The sequence below is a fragment of the Clarias gariepinus genome, chromosome 19, assembly GCF_024256425.1.
Source record: "Clarias gariepinus isolate MV-2021 ecotype Netherlands chromosome 19, CGAR_prim_01v2, whole genome shotgun sequence".
In the NCBI taxonomy this organism is placed as follows: domain Eukaryota; kingdom Metazoa; phylum Chordata; class Actinopteri; order Siluriformes; family Clariidae; genus Clarias; species Clarias gariepinus.
The window spans coordinates 13,047,554-13,064,556 of NC_071118.1; the positions used below are offsets into that span (position 1 = coordinate 13,047,554).

Consider the following 17,003-nt stretch of genomic DNA (forward strand, 5'->3'; position numbering starts at 1 on the left):
ATTGAAGTGCCTGTTTGGTTGGTTTCTTAATTTGGTTTCTAGGTGCTTGTAATTATTTGTAATTTTTACAAGCCAGATAAATGCTGGATTGATTTATTTTTATTATATCCAAATTGAACCAGTATATATGCTGTACATTTTAGCTAGATCATCATTTTTGTAATGTAGCTAATTCTTGTTTATTGATTACAACGTAGACAGACAATTCATTGCTACTGGATGCACATTGAGCCAGATTTTTGGCAGCTTCTTTTGATTAGTGTTTGTTTTTAAGTAGAAGAGTCAGTGGTTTATTCCGTTTTAAGTATATATAAGAGTAGTGTATATCTTTGCATTGGGTTTGGGTATGTAGTACTTGCATGTTTTAGGCATTGATATAAGACAATTATTCTTTATTCCTATTTAATTTTAAAACAGGTTTTTACTGTAAAGATTTAACTTAACTCATAACTAAATATTTGATTTGGGTATTCGCTATGAAAAAGGCAACATTACCCTTTAGCTTGCGCAATACATTATATAATGTAGTTTTCTGTTAAACAGCAGAACCCAGTAGTACTTATTGTGATTTATTTTTGATCATTTTGTAATTTCTTTATTTATGCTTTAGCTGGAATCAGATTTCCAGTCTTTCCGGGATGATGTGCAAAAACAACTAACGGAGCAGAAGCGTGTTCTGGCGCAGCAGTGCTCCGAGCTGGAGGAGAAGGACACTGAGATTGCCGACATGAAAGAAACCATCTTCGAGCTGGAGGACGAGGTGGAGCAGCATCGAGCTGTCAAACTCCACGACAACCTCATCATCTCTGATCTGGAGAGTAAGTCTGTCGAGACATGATGATAAACCGCTTATACACTTTAATAATAATTGCATATGCAAAGTGATTTATTAATTATTTATTTAAATGGGTGCTCTTCCTGTACAATCTTATTCCCACCAGTGATAGCATGACTTTGGCCACAGAGGGGTGCCGTTGAACCATATTTTGGTCTTGTGTTCCAGATTTTTCTTTTTTAAACGTTTTTTCTTTCTTTCTCTCTCATACAGATTCTATTAAAAAACTTCATGATCAAAAATATGACATGGAAAAAGAGATCAAAACACTTCACCGTAAACTGCGGGTAATAAACTTTTACTACATTGACTGTCTTCTTATAAGTCTGATATCCTGTTAAAAGTTTTTAGCTTTGAACAGCTTCATGATGATCATTTTTCCAGTGCCTTGGTAATGGAATTCTGTGTCATACAAAATCTCAGACCACATCCAGTTCTTTAGTGAAGTCACATAGACAGTAACTGGGTTTAACTTCTCTCCTTGCTGCTGGAGTACCAGGGCCACAGTAATTACAGTGACATCTCCAAAACTGCTTATTAATGGTGCACAATGCCTTTTTACTGAGATCATACATTTTTATTTGAACTGAAGAGAGCCAGCTCTTTTGTTATCCCGTTGACACTAAGTGAGTGTAGATGTGTCTGGAAATAAAAAAGCCTTCATTTTGCAGGAGGAGTCAGCAGAGTGGAGACAGTTCCAGGCCGATCTCCAGACTGCTGTGGTCATTGCCAACGACATTAAATCTGAGGCTCAGGAGGAGATCGGTGACCTGCGGCGCCGCCTACAGGAAGCTCAGGAGAAGAACGAAAAAATAAGCAAAGAGTTGGACGAGCTCAAGAGCAAGAAGTATGACATTTTTCACTCGGCCAGTAATTTTCAGGACAAATGATCATAAGCAAGCCCTGTGTGGGGAATAAATATAGAGGTTGTTTGCATTTATTAAAACCAATAAGGGACACCTCCAGGAATTCCTTTCTTCATTAGAGCTAAGTGACGCACACCTAAAGTTTTAATAGTAAGGATTATGTAAGATTAGTTAATTTTGAAGTGCAAGTGGTTAAAAATCAAAGTCCAACATCATCCTTAAAAAACAAAACAACTTGAATTCACAAATGTAGATCAGAACTTTTATTCAGGTTTGATCCATTTTGCTGTGTTATTATTTTGTTCATCAAGTGACCTTAAAGTTAACTCTTGATCATTAGCAGGAGGAGAACTGACTGCTGCGTGAGAACTTGTCTTGTTTTTGCGCATTGGCACTGTGTGGTGTAAAACACTGTTACATCATAGCCTTAATAGCTCTCATGCAAAAGTAAATGCATGCATGAATTATTGGATATGGTTAATGGCCTAAAATGCAGCACTTTATTAATGGAACTTGTAAAGGTGGTAAATGTGTGTTTTCATGTGTATCAGGCAGGATGAGGAACGTGGGCGTGTCTATAATTACATGAACGCAGTAGAGAGAGACCTGGCTGCACTGAGACAGGGCATGGGCCTCAGCCGCCGTTCCTCCACATCATCAGAGCCCTCACCCACAGTCAAAACCCTCATTAAGAGCTTCGACAGCGCCTCCCAAGGTACATACGCTCGTGTCCCGACTAACCTCTTGTTTAATATCTAGTACACAATGAAGGCATTGCTAGTTATTAAACAATGTAAAAAAATAATAATAATTGTACTTCTGTGATTCAGGATTCATATAAACTCAGGCCATCTTTAGTTCCTCTTCACATAGGAACTGTTTTTTTTAAGCCTCTTTTAGATTTAGCCTGAACCTGTGCCAATACAAAACAGAAAGACAAACTCTGATATCAGTCTGATGAAAATAATCTGCTTATATCCAGCTTTAACATTTAATAAAGTCCATGACTTTGTAGAGGCGGCACAGTGGCGTATTGGTTTTAGACATCCTTATAGAATTTAAATCAGGAAAAAGCTATTTATTTGGTTGATTCTATTACGTTTCTTTTCTTTCTTTTTAGTTAATTAAGCACTTACTTCTGACCCGATGCTCAAAATAAGTTTACACATTTATGTACTTACTAATTAAGAATCAACTGACAAGTCTTGTTTGTGTTAGTAGCTCTTGATGGCTATTTACATCTGCATTGTGTGTGTGTGTGTGTGTGTGTGTGTGTGTGTGTGTTCTGATTTATTGTGTGTGTGTTTTGTAGGCCCTATTCCCACCAGTCCAGCATCCTCTGTTCCGGCTGTAGTCGCTGCTGCTATTTCTCGAACTCCACTCAGCCCAAGTCCAATGAAAACCCCCCCAGCTGCTGCTGTGTCCCCCATTCAGGTACAAACTAGGACAATAAATACAAATTTTCTCTCCTCTCTGTGGCTTGCGCTGTGGAATATTAATTACTGTAGTAATTCTCCAAGCAAAAACCTAAAGAGAATTCATGTGAATCAGTTTTTGGTGATGCAGTTTGCTGCAAGGCTCAAGGTTCCTTTTAATTTTTTCTACAATTTATCTGTTATTAGGTACTGTTTAGGAGATTCAGTTACCTTTTAATAAAAAAATTTAACATTCATGTACAAGAGCAAAAAGCACTCAGTCTATGATCTTTTGTTTTATTTCACACAAATTCTTCAACAAACTACTTCATCATAATTTCTCTTGTTATTCACTAAACAGTTCTTGTGAGCATGCAGCAGAAACAATATGAAATACTCTTTCACTTTTACTGGTGTGTTAACATTTTAACAGTAAATACAGCATGATTAGTGATTTCAGAACAAAACAGTTTGTTTTTTCATAAATTTGTTTTAATCTGCTTTTTTCTCTACTGAAAATGATAATACATCCTTTTTAAGCTTCTTTTTAAGTCATTTCTTTCCTTCTTTTTCTTTGTCATCTCACTTGTATCATTACAGGCTTGTTAAAGCTTTTATGTAAGCAGGCACTCGAGTGTGTACTTGTTTTGATTAAGTTCACTCAGAAGTTAATTATTTTCCTATAATGGCATGTCTCAAGTGTTTTCTACGGTGGCCCTGAAGTGCAAAACAAATTAACAAAACTGAAAACAAAATAACAAAACCCAAAACAAAATAATAAATTCAAAACCAAATTAACAAAACGGAAAACAAAATAACTAATGTCTGACTGGCCGAGAAGTGCAATACAAATTAACAAAACGTAAAACAAATTAACAAATTCAAAACCAAATTAACAAATCCGAAAAAAAAAAAAAAAACCAACAACAAAACTCCCCCCTCCCAAAAAAAAATGTTTTGGGTTTTGTTATTTTTTGTTAATTTGTATTGCACTTCTCGGCCAGTCAGATATTAGTTATTTTGTTTTCCGTCTTGTTGATTTGGTTTTGAATTTATTTTGTTTTGGGTTTTGTTATTTTGTTTTCAGTTTTGTTAATTTGTTTTGCACTTCAGGGCCACCGTAGTTTTCTTTATTGTATACCACACCAACTATTTTTTTTTTTTTTTTTTATTGAATAAAGAACAGTGTCATACTTTTTAGCTTTTTATATAATGTTATATTTAATGTTGGGGAACTGTTCCTGTTCCTGACATCACTTTACACACCTACGTGCAGTCGTTATCTCACCAGCTTAAAAAAAAATTAAATAAAATACAGCTGATACCCAGAAACACACATTATAAAATCTTTTGTGCTAGAGACTTTCCCACGTTGAAAAACTGTTAAGTATTGTTATATGACAAGTCACCAGGAGACACCATCCACAAGAGCTATTTACCTATCTCTCTCTCTCTTTTTTATATATATATATATATATATATATATATATATATATATATATATATATAAACTCTTTATAAGAAAAGAAAAAAAAAAACACCACGGTTGAACACCAAGTTCTGGTAAACAACATTTGTTAAATAACCTTTTTTTTTTTTTACCTCATCTGTAATATAAGTCCCTGTGAATGTGCTGAACTTTCTGTCAAAATCTAAAATTTAGCAAGACTGTGATGTTAATCTTCTTTAATGTTATTTAATTATATGAAACTTGAGTATGTCTAAAACTGAGTCTCCTACAGTGGATGTGTGCATGTAATAATGCCACCTAAATGAACAGTGTGTGTTTTTAGCTTTTATAAAAAGTTGTGGAAGGGAATTTATCAAGTATATTTCTTAAGAAAATTTCATTAAGGTTAACAGATTTAACTTAAAGATTATTATTCAATTGCTTTTTTTTAAATTAATTTAATCAAAAAGAATGCTGTTAGCAGGCCTGTTTTTAGCTCTTCAAAGTGGAAGTTTTCATAATGAACATGCTTAAGTTATGCATTCTCAGCTATGTCCAGTAGGAGGCGCAGTGCTGTCCCTATACATGAAAAAATGGAGAGTTTTTATGTTTTAACACACAGGCGCACATAATTATACAAATATTGTGTGTTTGTATATATGTTTGTGTGTGCGTGTGTGTGTGTATATACAGTAGGGGGAAGTGAAGGCACACTACACACACACATGCACGCACACACGGTCTCCTGATTGGTTTAGCAGATGTTTGGATGCTTCATTTTTAAAAGTCCTTCGAGCCTGAATTATTTACAGCTTTTTCTCTTTTCCCATCCATTTTCCATGGCTATTCTCTGGAATTTTCCTTTGTAGCTTGCCCAAAAACAGGATGTTTTCATACATGACACAAAGATTTTTTTTTATTATTATTAGCTTTTGTTTGCTTATGAATAAAGCTCAGGTTGATCCTCTCAGCTTTTTGTAGTGCCTCTTCAATTACAGTTTTAAATTTCATTTCATCATGTTTTTATAAAAGTAATTACTCTTGTGATCTGAGCTTTAAGCCTTTATTTGGCCTTGCTGTGGGTGTGTTTCCTTTTATACCTTTAGTACAGACAAGTTATTGAGAATGGTGCATGTAGTGTATCGTTACTATAAAGTTAAATTGTCTGATCGTCCAATTATGTATTACGTAATTAAGTAATTTATTTTCTATGTTCTAGAACTGGAGAATGTGTTTTCAAACTTTTGCCCTAACACACATACATGTGCGTAATGTATAGTGTATGGACAAAAATATTTGACTGATGTTGGACAAGGAGGCCTGGCTCATCCCAATGGTGCGGTCAAGGTTCAGTGTGTGGGCCAGTCAAGTTCTTCCACACCAAACTCATCAAACCATGTCTTTGTAGTCATTGTATGGTCATGTTGGAGTAGAAAAGGGCCTTTCCTAAACTGCTGCGATTTTGATGTGAAACATTGACTCGGGATAAGGGGCCTGATTGAAATACCTGAATTCAATAATTAACAGGTTTGGCCAAATACTTTTGTCCATACAGTGTTTGTGTTCAAAATAATGGCTTTTTTTCTCATTAATGTTTTTAACGATTACATCTAAAAACCTCATTAAGTGTCATGGTTCTAAATTCCATTGCTTATTGTTTCCATTAGCTTTGTAGTGTCGGTTCAAAACTTAAGCCCTTAAACACATTTGACCTTTTTTTTTTTTTTTCTTGTTTTGCTTGAGTTCTTAAAAAAATGTGCTATAAATACTATGACTATATAACAGTCAGGGATTTTGGAGATTTTTATGAATAATGATAATGTTTTGCAGTTCTGCTGAAATCATCATAACTTTTTTTCATGCCAAGGGTGAAATATTTATTGCGTTGGTTTATAAATCAGAGTCATCCTGATCAGCAGCTGTCAGACCTTACAGTGTCTCAGCAGTGTTATAAAAAGATAAATTCCTGCAAGGAAAAATATTTATTTAAAAAAAAACCTCTCACATCAGTGAAGCAGATGTTAAAGTCAGTAAGGTTTAATAATAGCGTCAGTAGTACTGTGTTCTAATTCAGTGTTTTTTGTTTTTGCTTTTTCTGGTTTTCTTGCAGAGACACACAATCAGCACACCCAAAGCCCTCTCCTCACTGGTAGATAAGAGGGGCAGCTACCCGGAGCTCAGTATGCCGGGTATGTACCTAAATAATACGTCATTGAAATACAATCAATAGGATGCAATTTGGGACAAAGCCCTAGCAAAACGTGATCAGGGAATTGTCTCAAAATCCCCAAGTCTAACCCCGATCCGGATTACCATTGCTGATTATCACTTGGGTGTGTCAGTTTCTCGCAGGAGCAGTGAGGAGCTAAAGAGGGACCTGTCAGTCACTGATTCACCAAACCCTGCTTCAATCATCACGTTAGGCTCCGCCTCCCCCCAGCTGTCTCTGTCGTCAAACTCCTCCTCCCCCACTGCTTCAGTCACGCCCACTACACGTGGCCGTCTGCGGTAGGTCGCATCTGATTGCCTTCGTTGTCTCTTCTTTCTTGTTTGTTTTGTCTTTGTCTGTCTAATATTATATGTTTAGATGTCTGGGTTTTGTGCCTGTCTTATCTCCCCGTTCCTTCTCGGCTGACCTTTTTGTTCTTTGTGGCCTGTCATGTCTGTATCCGTTCTCCCTTCCTTTGAGTTCTACCTGTCCACGTCTTTTGTTACTCATTCCAAAAAAAATTTTTTTTTAATATAACTCCCCTCATTCTTGCGTTCTCTGCCGTCACCAGTGTTCATAAAGCATGATATTTCCAGACTGTGGCACTAAAAGATGATAAACTGCAGCTCCTCTGCTTTGAATTCATCATATTTCACACTCAAGACTCACATGAGTCAGGACTTGACCCGTATATCATTCATCTTAAAATCAGCCATTGTCACACGGATTGTTACATAGACAAGTGACTGTAAGGATGACTTTGTGGATATTTTTTTATAAATGAAACTCAAAGAGAAGAAACTCATGATGAATAAAGGTCTATACAGACTAATCAGCTTTAGTGAAAAGGTTATATACCCACAATATCCACTGTATAAACAAAGTCCATCATCTAAGACATGGTTTGTGATGGAATTTCTGATAGACAGCTAAAAAAAAAGTTGAGTGATGTTAGGGCTGGTTTAGTATTGTTGGTGTCAAAGCCATCTTGGGTCTAAAGTAAAACCAAAAAAAAAAAAATTCATAAAATACAAACTACATAGAGATTCAGAGCTTTAAGGCAGCCTGTACATTATTGCATTTGCATGTCATTTGGCTGAAGTTTGAGGTTTTTCACTATGGATTGGTAGAGACCACAATCTGGCAACACATTTACAGTGATTCTGAAAATGTATAATTGTGGCTTCATTCTTATTAATAAACTTAGATACATGAACAGTTGGGGAAGGTTTTTTTCTGTAGTTGTTTTTAATTTTCATCACCAGCAGGAATGTCGCTGTAAGACTCCTCAACCTGATTCCCAGACGGTCATGACCCTAATACCAACAGTTAAGATTAATTTCACTGATACAGCATGACTAACCAGTTGCATATGCGCACATGACTTCCACAGAAACACTTGTACATGTCATCATTATTATTATTATTTTTTAAAGACTTTTACAGGAAAGTTATATTTGTGGTCATGACCTCAAAAAAACCTTTAACTTTTCCTCTCATATGAAAAGGAAGTAGAGTTTAGTACAGTAAATCACTGAAGCTAAGATTGCACTCAGCTAAGAAGTTTTTTATTATTATTATTATTTGTGACTGTAAAGATTATCTCTGGTGTGTTTTTGCGCAGAGAGGAGAGAAAGGACCCCCTCGCAGCTCTGGCCAGAGAATACGGAGGATCGAAGAGAAACGCTCTCCTCAGGTGGTGTCAGAAGAAAACGGAAGGTTATCAGGTATGAGGAAACGCTTACTGGAATCACAGCCTGGCTTCCCTGTAAATATTTGCAGTTTCTTTGCCATGATAACAGGGACTACTCAGCACAAACTCCACAAAAACCTAAAACAGAAATGCACACTGGGAAGAAGAATGTAAAAGAGAAAACTAATCTGATTTCCTGCCGTAATGTGACACAGACATGATTTTTATTTCAGAGCTGTGTGATATTTTTAAATCAGATATGATTTTGTAATTAAATGCATGTGCATATTAGACATCGCAGTCGTCATTATCTAGTGTTACGGAACAACAATAGAGGATAATAATAGCAGAGGTTGGTGATTTGCTTTATTTTGTTATGGATATTTATGAAAGAAGATTGATTGCTCCTAAAACTAAGCAGCATTTAAAGCCGTTGCCCAAAAAAAAGAGGAAGATCTCTAAAAATAAATACAATTTGCTGGCTCCTCTGCTGTACCCACATATCAGTTGGTGCAGCAGCATTGCCAGCAAAAGCTTACCATCTGGCTTATTTTTTGCCTTTTCAAACTGTTTTTGCTTTTTAGCAGACACATCTCAAAATCAACTTTTCAAAGTAGATCGTTGCATATCTTGGAAGCCCTCTGCATTGTTTTACAAGGTAGAAAGAAATTAAATCTGGGAAAAACCATGGAGGTTTATCCAAACGTCCGTCCGGTAGTGTACAGCCATGGCCAAAGGTTTTGAGAATGACACTAATATTAATTGTCACAAAGTCTGCTGTTTCAGTGTTTTTAGTGTTTTTATAATTACAAGCATTTCATGATTGTCAATAGCTTTTATTGATGATTACTTTAAGTTTATAAGTCTGTATTTTGTAGTGTTGCACCTTCTTTTTCTTTGCAATTCGCCCTAGCATGCTGTCTATCAATGTTTGTGCCACGCCTTCTGTATATGGGGGACAGTTTCATTTGCATGAGCATAAAATTAACCTAAGAATATTAGAGACACATTGCTCCTTTCATCTTAAAATTTGTATAGAATTTAGAGTTTTTTAGGGACTAAACTGAATTTCTGAGCAAGAATAAAAGGATCTAATCTAAGGATGTTACTGATGACTAATTGACTATTAATTGCTGTTAAGACATTAACCAATTTGGAATTTATTAACTAATTTTTATTTGTTTTGCATCATATTTCCCCGGAGCTCACATATCTATTAACCTGTACACCACGAAGAGGGTGTACTTGTAGTTAAGGTGCATTACTTTATACAACATAGAATTTTAACTGCCTCAGTTCTCACCAGACCGACAAGCTTTATTTTCATCAGCCTTATTGTTTTATTCTGTTTGTGGAATGTATTTTTGCTTCATTAATTTGTCTCACGTAATTAATTTGTTGGAATTGTTCTACTGGAACTGTTTACACAAAGCTTAACCAGAGGAAAAGTGTACACCTGGTTATTAATTATTAATCGATTATTGATCAACATGTTTTAAAAATAATTAAGAAATTTGCAACCCTAATAAAAACTTGTGCAATAATTAGCTAATCAATTTTTCATGTTGTAGAAAAATATAAAAATAATAGAAGTTAATATCCAACACATTATTAAATCAACCGATTTTATTCCTGAACTTGATATATTTTTTCAAAAGAAAGAGAATGTCATTGGTCTTGGATTAAATTATATTTTTATACATAATAGATCAATAAAATAATTAATTAGAATTTCTTTTCCTGTGGATTTCGTAAATGACTGGTAAATATTCTCACCGACTCAGTGGCAGGTGGATTGAAAGGTTTACTTCCTGCCCTAAATTTCAGAGAAAAATCTAACACATTGCTTATTGTTTGTTAAACTTTTATGACTTGTTTTAATTAATCACAGAGTCCGTTTATATGTTTTATTGTATCTTTATTTCCTGTCGTGCTCCAGCATTTTATTGGTGTTTGATTTTAAATAAGAGTCTATGAGATTTATCACGCATCGTCTCCCGTCATCATATCCACATGATCCGAGTTTATCTGAGCGTGCCTTCCGTCTCACTTTCTCTCACATGTCTTCTGTTGGAAGAGGGTTCGAGGAACACACTTCCAGGGTGTATTCTTGCTATGTAGTTCATAAATCTGGAACATAATTAACAACTAATGTTAAAAACATATTTTAAGCGCTTACATGTTAAACATGAATTGCTTTTATATTTATAAAAGCAATTCATGTATATATAAATATATATGTCATTTATATATATATATATATATATATATATATATATATTTTTTTTTTTTTTATTTGATCGTCTGAGTGTGTTCTAGGGCCAAGATCCCAGGGGACGAGTGAGCGTGCAGTCCTGAGTATGAGTGTGTGTGTGTTGAATAAGGAGGAGTGTCAATGTGGCATTTCAGAATTAGTTAACTGCTTTCGTTTTCTCGTGTTGGATCTGTACTTGCTTTATTCTGTGATGTACATGATTGATATTTTTATATTTTGGGCAAATAAAACAAGTAGCTGCTCACAATATTAAATAGAAGAGATAAAAATGTGTACTATCTATCTGTAATGGAAGTAATAGTGTTAATGTTATGATGATGTTGAGACTTGTAACAAAAGGTCTCATCATGAAGGTGTATAACTAGTACACATAAGAACACACTTAATATTAAGGTCAAGCCTTTTAGGCTGTGAGCTATGAACAAAAATCTGAATGGTTTATTAGCTCATTTTTTTCCATTCATGCTACTCTCATTGCTTTAATTTAATGATAAAGAAAATAATCCATCTTGTTCAGTTTTGTTGAAGCAATATCTCGAGAGGTCGTGCTGAACTGCAGGATGCTCGAAGGCATTACATCCGTAGCTCAAATATCTGTTTATTTTATTTCTTTTTTTCATGTGGTATTTGGCAGTTGCTTTCTTCTTTGTGTAACCAACCGTACAGACCTACTTTCACTGATGCTGTGACCAACAGTTAGTAAACGATTGTAGAGCATCCGGGATGTGGAGGGATGCATATAGTTAAATGTCCCAGGGATGTTACTATTCATTATCATCACTTGTGGAATACTTCTCCTCTAATCAGTTTGCTTGGTCGGAACTAACTACTGTATAAATAGTATTAGTGTATTTCGTGTGCGGGTGATGTGTCAGAATAATATCAATCCAAAATAAAGCGAGAATCCAAGGTTGGGTCAGACTGTGTAATCGCTCGACATGACTCACTGTTAGACTGCATGAAGGTACAGTTTCTGCTGGAAAGAAATCAGCCATGGCTCCTTTTTTTTTTATATACTGTTCTGTACTGACTTTTTGTTGTGATGTTGTGCTTGGTACCACAAACCTCCTAATATTTTATATAATAAACCAGTATAACCAATCCCTGGCTCTGTTTTTACTGTCGCATTAAAGATTTTAGAATTATTTTTTTGCTTGTTATTCATTTATAATGAGCATTCTTAATGCTGCTCAATGGCAGATGAAAAGAAAATGCACACACTCAGATGGACATACAGGCGCACATGCACTCACCACCCCGCGCCAGTGCCTCTGTAAATGAGCTGCTGTACGTGTGCGATTTATGATCATGTTACCGAGACCTTCAGCTGAAAGTCTAATGCGTTTATTAGAGCTACTCTGGAATTGTCGGGAACCGCACACACTCATGATACATGATACACACTCATGGCGTGTCTAGAACGCATTTAAATAGAATTTCTGTCATAAAAGGCATTTCACGCAACATCCAAGTGCTTAAAGATGTACAAATACGGTTGCCAGGCAACCTGGGTCCAAGATGCTCTAGAGTGGTACTTATAAAGTGTATTGCATTATTACGGATATTTTTGTTTTTTTTATCAGTAACCAATAGCTGCTGACTTGTTTAGAGTTGATTTTATGGTTTTAAAGTTTTTTAGGGCTTTTCCAAATTGGTCTGTCTCTGCATGTCTGTATCAGGCTCCAGTATTAAGTGTAATATAAACAGTTTTTTTTCTAAACCAATAAAGTAGTAAAATAAACTCATTAAAATGTTTTTTTCCTCTCTCTTCCTCTCTCTCCTTCCTCTCCTTTTCCTCAGAATATAGACATCACTAATTTTAGCAGCAGTTGGAATGATGGTCTGGCTTTCTGCGCTGTGCTGCACACGTACCTGCCAGCTCATATCCCTTACCAGGAGCTCAACAGCCAGGACAAGGTGTGGCCTCCAACACACACACACACACACTCACTCACTCACTCACTCACTCACTCACTCACTCACTCGCTCGCTCGCTCGCTGTTTTGCTGTTTTTAGTAAACATGTGTTGTTTGTTTTGTTTTTTTCAGAGGAGAAATTTCACGTTGGCCTTCCAGGCAGCAGAAAGCGTGGGCATTAAATCTACACTCGTGAGTTTACCGTCAACCATATACATTTTTTTTTTACATCTACTTTTACTTATTAGAGCATACAGATGATGTTGAATACAGAAGATCTTAAAGATGTTAATTTTAAATATTTGTATTGTGTACATGTATTAACATTATTTAAATCTACTATTTAATCTTTTTTTTTTTTTTTTTTTTTACATATGTAACGACCACTCTTACTTACGCTCCATATGTTTGTCATTTTAGTTTCAAAGAAAAAGTGTCCTCCCTAAATGTGAGGCAATTATTTATTTATTTATTTATTTATTTATTTATAATTTATTTAGTTTCATTTTAATTGCCATAGATATCCGTCATTGTCCGTCCAACTGTTTTTCATGGACAAGATTTCTTCTCTCCGATTTCTTCTCTATTTCATTCCAAATAAAGATTCTGTTGGGTTTAGATGCAAGTGGCGCAGTGGTAAAGTGCTCGCCCTATCATCCGGAGATGGCGAGTTCGATTGCCGGAGGTCTAGAGAGAGCTGATTGGCCGAGCTCTCTCAGAGGGGAGAAATGAGAGGTACTTAGTGCCCCCACATTAATCACGGCTCTACAGCCAATCGGGGGCGTCTGTGAGGTCACGCAAGCGGAAGGAGCAGATAGCGCTGTCCTCTAAGTGTTACACCGCCCCCAACAGTGAGCAGTTCAAAAAGATGCGACCGGCTAGCATCACGTGGTTCGGAGGAAACACATGATGGTCTTCGGCCCTCCCGACTGATTGGGTAGTAGCTTAATGTGGGAGCCCCCTAGTGACGGGGAGGAATGGGACATGAGTAAATCAGGGAGAAAATCTTTGGGGAAAAAATCTTTTAATCTGTCAGAAATATAACAAAAGAAGAGGAAAAAAAATACTCCAACTTTGAGATTAGATCAGAAATCAGCTAAAATAGTGACCCAGTCAGTGCTCCATTCTCAGCCAGAGACCCAGTGAATGAAAGTAAACACAGGTTGGAGTGAGTTCTTCTCACATAGTTTTACTGATCAAAAATAGAAGCAATTTTTTTTTTATTCCAGAAACATCATATTACCTAATGTTACCCCCACATGAGGCAAACATGTGCAGAAAGAAAATATTTATTCCAAGAGAAAAACTATCAGATCGAGTGTTAACGGCTAATATTTACTCCTCTCGTTCCAACTGAACATTCATTCCGATCAGGCCGCATCACGTCAGACTGTTCTGACTGCGGTGTTCTTATGATGCATTTGTATTTCGATTGGGATTTTTTTTTCTCTAGAGTTGATTTATTTATTTATTTCTTTATTTGGGGACGACACCATAGAAAACTTCATGTTCTTATTTTTTCGGCTGTCCCCTTTCAGGGGTCGCCAAAGTAAATCATCTGCCTCCAGCTAACCTCTGCATTCTTTTCTCTCACACCAACTAACTTCATGTCCTCTCTCACTGCATCCAGAAATCTCCTCTTTGGTCTTCCTCTAGATCTCCTGCCAGGCAGTTCTACCCTAAGCATCCTTCTACTGATATATTCACAATCTCTCCACTGAACATGTCCAAACCACCTCAATCTGGCCTCTCTGACTTTATCTCCAAAACATCTAACATGGGTTGTCCCTCTGATGAACTCATTCTTGATCCTATCTATCCTTGACACTCCCAAAGAGAACCTCAACATCTTCAGCTCTGCCTCCTCTCTATTCTTCAGTGCCACTGTCTCTAAGCCGTAGAGCATCACTGGTCTCACCATTCTTTTCATTCTCGCTGATACTCTTTTATGACACAACATACCTGACACTTTTCTCCACCCATTCCAACCTGCCTGCACATGCCTCTTCACCTCCTTTCCCTCATCATTGTTCTGGAATGTTGACCCCAAGTACTTAGTCTTGCACCTTCTTTGCCTCTGCTCCATGTACCTTCACTGTTCCACTTGGGTCCTTCTCATTCACACACACACATGTATTCTGTCTTGCTACAGCTAACCTTCCTTCCTTTGCTTTCCAGAGCGTACCTCCTCCTCTCTAGATTTTCCTCCACCTTACATGAAGTCATGTAAAAATACATCACACCATTAAAATAAAAACCATAAAAATAGTCACACCATTGGAGTTTAAAAGTTCCTTGCTCTGACTCCAACCACAGCCCTGCCCTAACCCTGCTCTAGCCCACAGCTAAATCTTTCCAAACCTCACTTCTACCCCCACCCACAACACAAATTTTTGTAACTCTTCATAGAAATTCCTGTTAGACCATGCTTGTAGAAACTTTTTTTTTTTGTTTAAATAATTTACTGTACTATACCAGGAGGTAGCTCAATGGTTAAAGGTTGGCCCCTTGAGCAAGGACCTTAAACCTCAACTTTTTAGATGTTTAAAGAGATAAAATAGTAAGTCGCTCTGGATAAAGTTGTCTGCCAAATGCTGTATACAATTACCTATTTTTAATATATAATATCTGCATTATTATCTCTTTCTCTCTCTTTCTTTTTGTTTCCCCCCTCTCAGGACATCAGTGAGATGGTCCACACGGAGAGACCTGATTGGCAGAGTGTGATGACGTACGTCACCTCCATCTATAAATATTTCGAAACCTGACTCAGAACCCCACTAAAGTGCTAAAGTGCTATGTTACACAGACACCTTGTCACACTCGAGCTGAAAGGACTTCTTTTCAGTCACAGCTATGCAGGTCTTCTCGTTATGTCACTCATTATAAGCTACTATTCCTCTTTAATCGGGCAGCGCGGTGTAGCTTCTTTATTTAATGGCAGGCCATAACTATAATGCAGTTGGTATTATAATTATAATCACTCGTAATGTGTGCCGGTTAAATGCCTAACAGCGGAGTGGTATTTTAACGAGCCTCACACCTTCTCGGTCTCGGCTTTTGTGTGTTAATGTGAATGAGTTTCAGCCGAGTCGAACTGAAAAGACTGAAACTCCGAGCTGGTTTATGCTTTTATTTAAGCTCCACTCATGATCACTCTCTCACTTGGTGCCTAAGAAGTGCTGAATGCATTGTTATGGAGATGACCAGGCCACGTTCTGCAGCATGTTCCTTTTGGGACTGCTTAAAAAAAAGCACATGATAGGATTGTATGCTGAAGTAAAATGTGAATTTGTTCCACACTTGTGTAGAAGATTTCTAAGCTCAGATATCTGCTCGCGCTGACGTTGTCGCTGCACTGCGTTAAATACTGTATTATAAAGAAATCATTTCTAACCAATTTGTGTTTTGCCGTATTAGAAATCTTTTAATTAAGAGATTTATTGCCTTTACCACCCACACATTTTACTGGATATTAAAGAATTTAAAGTGCATTTTTTTCCTGACATGTTGCATAACTTAAATACATAAAGAGGCACAATCTGTACTTTATTCATTAAGAGAGTGCCTTAAGTGAAAGTGTTTGCGGTTTGTTTTTGTTACCCCCCCCCTCCCCCCAAAAGCTGCTGTTATGGTAAACATCGTCCCATTTCATCACGAATTTTCGTTTATGATCAGCTGCTGTTTAGACCATCGTCATCGTCAATTTGGCCAGTTAAACAGCTGCTGAAAAATAAGGTCATGTAAAATAAAAGGTTTTATTTTTTTTAAATGATCTGTAATCATTAAAAAAGTCATGTCTGTTAGGTTTTCAAATATTTCTTCGTGTCAGAATTTTTATGTCTTGCAGTGGATGATGTTTAGATTGTATTGTGTGTGTGTGTGTGTGTATATATATATATAACTCCATTCACTCATCCTTTCAAGTCAAAAAGCTTCTTCTAAGTGTTTACTTGACCAAGTTTTCTTCATTTCAAAAGGATGATGTTGGCTGTATTATTTTTTGTCATCAACACCAGTTACAGAATTTCTATGTGAACAACTTTTTTTTTTTTAAACATTCCTGGACGTTTGAGTCTAATACCAATAAATCATTAGTCTGACCATCAGAGGCTCCATTGTTAAATGATCCTGAGTAAGAGCAGGGTTATACCAAACCCATGCCCCCCCCCAACACCCACACACAAAATGCACAAATATCCAGCAGGTTCACATTAACTAGAGTGTGTGGGTGAAACCAAGGACACATACAAGTAAAACATGAGCTCATGCCCCATGAGTGAGTGATGTTTTCATGCAGAAGCATATTTAAATCAAACCTGAATGCTAAAATCATATTAATAG

General features: G+C 36.5%; 1 protein-coding gene across 1 annotated transcript in view; it reads left to right on the forward strand.

The window, feature by feature from the left end:
* specc1lb (sperm antigen with calponin homology and coiled-coil domains 1-like b) overlaps nucleotides 1-16,762 on the forward strand; it is a 28,858-nt gene extending 12,096 nt beyond the window's left edge. The window contains exons 5-15 of the mRNA XM_053478610.1: nucleotides 611-818; nucleotides 1,049-1,122; nucleotides 1,507-1,682; nucleotides 2,253-2,416; nucleotides 3,014-3,135; nucleotides 6,677-6,755; nucleotides 6,909-7,074; nucleotides 8,400-8,502; nucleotides 12,544-12,660; nucleotides 12,792-12,851; nucleotides 15,338-16,762. Coding sequence (XP_053334585.1) covers nucleotides 611-818; nucleotides 1,049-1,122; nucleotides 1,507-1,682; nucleotides 2,253-2,416; nucleotides 3,014-3,135; nucleotides 6,677-6,755; nucleotides 6,909-7,074; nucleotides 8,400-8,502; nucleotides 12,544-12,660; nucleotides 12,792-12,851; nucleotides 15,338-15,427 — 1,359 coding nt within the window. The 3' untranslated portion in view covers nucleotides 15,428-16,762. The remainder of the gene's footprint in view (nucleotides 1-610; nucleotides 819-1,048; nucleotides 1,123-1,506; nucleotides 1,683-2,252; nucleotides 2,417-3,013; nucleotides 3,136-6,676; nucleotides 6,756-6,908; nucleotides 7,075-8,399; nucleotides 8,503-12,543; nucleotides 12,661-12,791; nucleotides 12,852-15,337) is intronic.
* Nucleotides 16,763-17,003: the final 241 nt, after the last annotated feature.